We start from the raw sequence: 2,316 nt of genomic DNA on the forward strand, positions 1-2,316 counted from the left end.
CTTAACAATATGACCCAGCAAGGCAGTCCCGCACACTTGAAGCAGTCAACCTTGGAAACTCTTGGCTATGTCTGTGAAGAGATATCACATCATGATCTTGTGCAAGATGAAGTGAATTCTGTCCTTACAGCAGTTGTGCAGGGCATGAACCAGTCTGAAAATACCGCAGAAGTTCGTCATGCGGCAACAAAGGCACTGTTGAATGCCCTGGATTTCTCTCAGACTAATTTTGAGAATGAGGTGGAGAGAACTTACATAATGAAGATGGTATGCGAGACAGCATGTTCCAAGGAAGCAGAGATCAGGCAAGCGGCATTGGAGTGCCTTGTCTCCATTGCATCAACATACTACGAGGTGCTAAAGCAATACATGCCAACACTCTTTGAGCTCACATCAAATGCTGTTAAGGGAGATGAAGAAAGTGTTGCCCTCCAAGCAATCGAGTTCTGGAGTTCCATCTGTGATGAAGAGATCGACCGTCAAGAGTATGACAGTCCTGATACTGGTGACTCATCCCCTCCCCATTCTTGTTTCATAGAGCAGGCCCTTCCCCATTTAGTTCAAATGTTGCTAGAAACTCTGCAGAAGCAGGAAGAGGATCAGGATAGTGACGACGATGTCTGGAACATATCTATGGCTGGTGGGACATGCCTTGGCCTCGTTGCCAGAACAGTTGGAGATGGTATAGTCCCTCTTGTAATGCCTTTTGTTGTCGAAAACATAACTTCGCCAGATTGGCGAAACCGGGAGGCAGCCACTTATGCTTTTGGATCAATTTTGGAGGGACCAACAATTGATAAACTTGCCCCCATGGTTGCTGCTGGCTTGGAATTTCTCCTTCTTGCAACCAAGGATGGTAATAACCATGTCAGGGACACAACTGCTTGGTCTCTGAGCCGTATCTTTGAGTTTTTGCACTCCCCAGAAAGTGGCTTCTCTGTCATATCACCCGAAAACCTCCCTAGAATTGTGGGTGTGTTACTGGAATCAATTAAAGATGTGCCAAATGTGGCGGAGAAGGTGTGTGGAGCAATATACAATCTTGCACAGGGATATGAAGACCTTGGAGCAAATTCGTCTCTTCTCTCTCCTTATCTTACAGAGATCATCACACATCTGCTTGCAGCTGCTGAGCGTACCGATGGGGCGGAGTCTAAGCTAAGAGGTGCTGCGTATGAAACCTTAAACGAGGTTGTCCGGTGTTCAAACCTTTCAGAGGCCTCGAGCATCATAGCACATCTCCTCCCTGCCATCATGAAAAAACTAGCTGAGACGATGGACCTCCCGATAATATCAACTGATGACCGTGAGAAGCAAGCAGAACTCCAGGCTTCTCTTTGTGGTGTTCTCCAAGTCATAATCCAGAAGCTGAGTGGCTCGGATGATACGAAACCCATCATAATGCAGAACGCAGATGACATCATGAGGCTGTTCCTAAGGGTGTTCGGATGCCATAGTTCAAGTGTCCACGAAGAAGCCATGCTTGCAATTGGTGCTCTTGCCTACACGACTGGAGCTGAGTTTGTGAAATACATGCCTGAGCTCTTCAGATATCTCCAGATGGGATTGCAGAATTTCGAAGAATACCAAGTCTGCTCAATCACCGTAGGAGTGATTGGTGACATTTGCCGTGCCCTGGATGAACAAATCCTACCTTTTTGCGATCAGATCATGGGTCTCCTTATCCAAAACCTTCAAAGCGATGCACTCCACAGATCGGTGAAGCCTCCAATATTCTCATGCTTTGGAGACATTGCTCTGGCGATTGGTGCTCATTTTGAAAGGTATGTAGCTCCAGCCATTCAAATCATGCAAGGGGCTGCTCAGGTGTGTGCTCAGATGGACACACTTGACGAGGAACTTATGGATTATGCGAACCAACTCCGGAGAAGCATCTTTGAGGCATACTCAGGAATACTACAGGGCTTCAAGGACACAAAAGCCGAGCTCATGATACCCTACGCTCAACATCTCTTGCAGTTTGTTGAAGTAGTATCCAAAGATTCCCTAAGGTACGAACTGTATGTTTTCAATTTGTGTTATATTATTGGTTTCACTATTCAGTTTATACTTAATTACTTAGGTTTTGTTTTGGGAGCAGGGATGAGAGCGTGACAAAAGCAGCGGTTGCAGCAATGGGTGATCTTGCGGATGTTGTAGGAGAGAACACAAAGCATTTGTTCAAAAATTTCACCTTCTGTAGTGAGTTCCTCAATGAGTGTCTCCAATCAGAGGCTGAAGATCTCAAAGTCACTGCACGCTGGACTCAAGGAATGATCGCAAGACTCATGCACTCATCATGATAAGCCTTTTTAA

General features: G+C 45.9%; 1 protein-coding gene across 1 annotated transcript in view; it reads left to right on the plus strand.

Annotated features, from left to right (window-relative positions):
* LOC104747100 (importin subunit beta-1-like) overlaps positions 1 to 2,308 on the plus strand; it is a 10,895-nt gene extending 8,587 nt beyond the window's left edge. The window contains exons 2-3 of the mRNA XM_010468769.1: positions 89 to 2,012; positions 2,102 to 2,308. Of these exons, the coding sequence (XP_010467071.1) occupies positions 89 to 2,012; positions 2,102 to 2,303 (2,126 nt within the window). The 3' untranslated portion in view covers positions 2,304 to 2,308. The remainder of the gene's footprint in view (positions 1 to 88; positions 2,013 to 2,101) is intronic.

This window comes from Camelina sativa, chromosome 1 (assembly GCF_000633955.1).
Source record: "Camelina sativa cultivar DH55 chromosome 1, Cs, whole genome shotgun sequence".
NCBI lineage: Eukaryota > Viridiplantae > Streptophyta > Magnoliopsida > Brassicales > Brassicaceae > Camelina > Camelina sativa.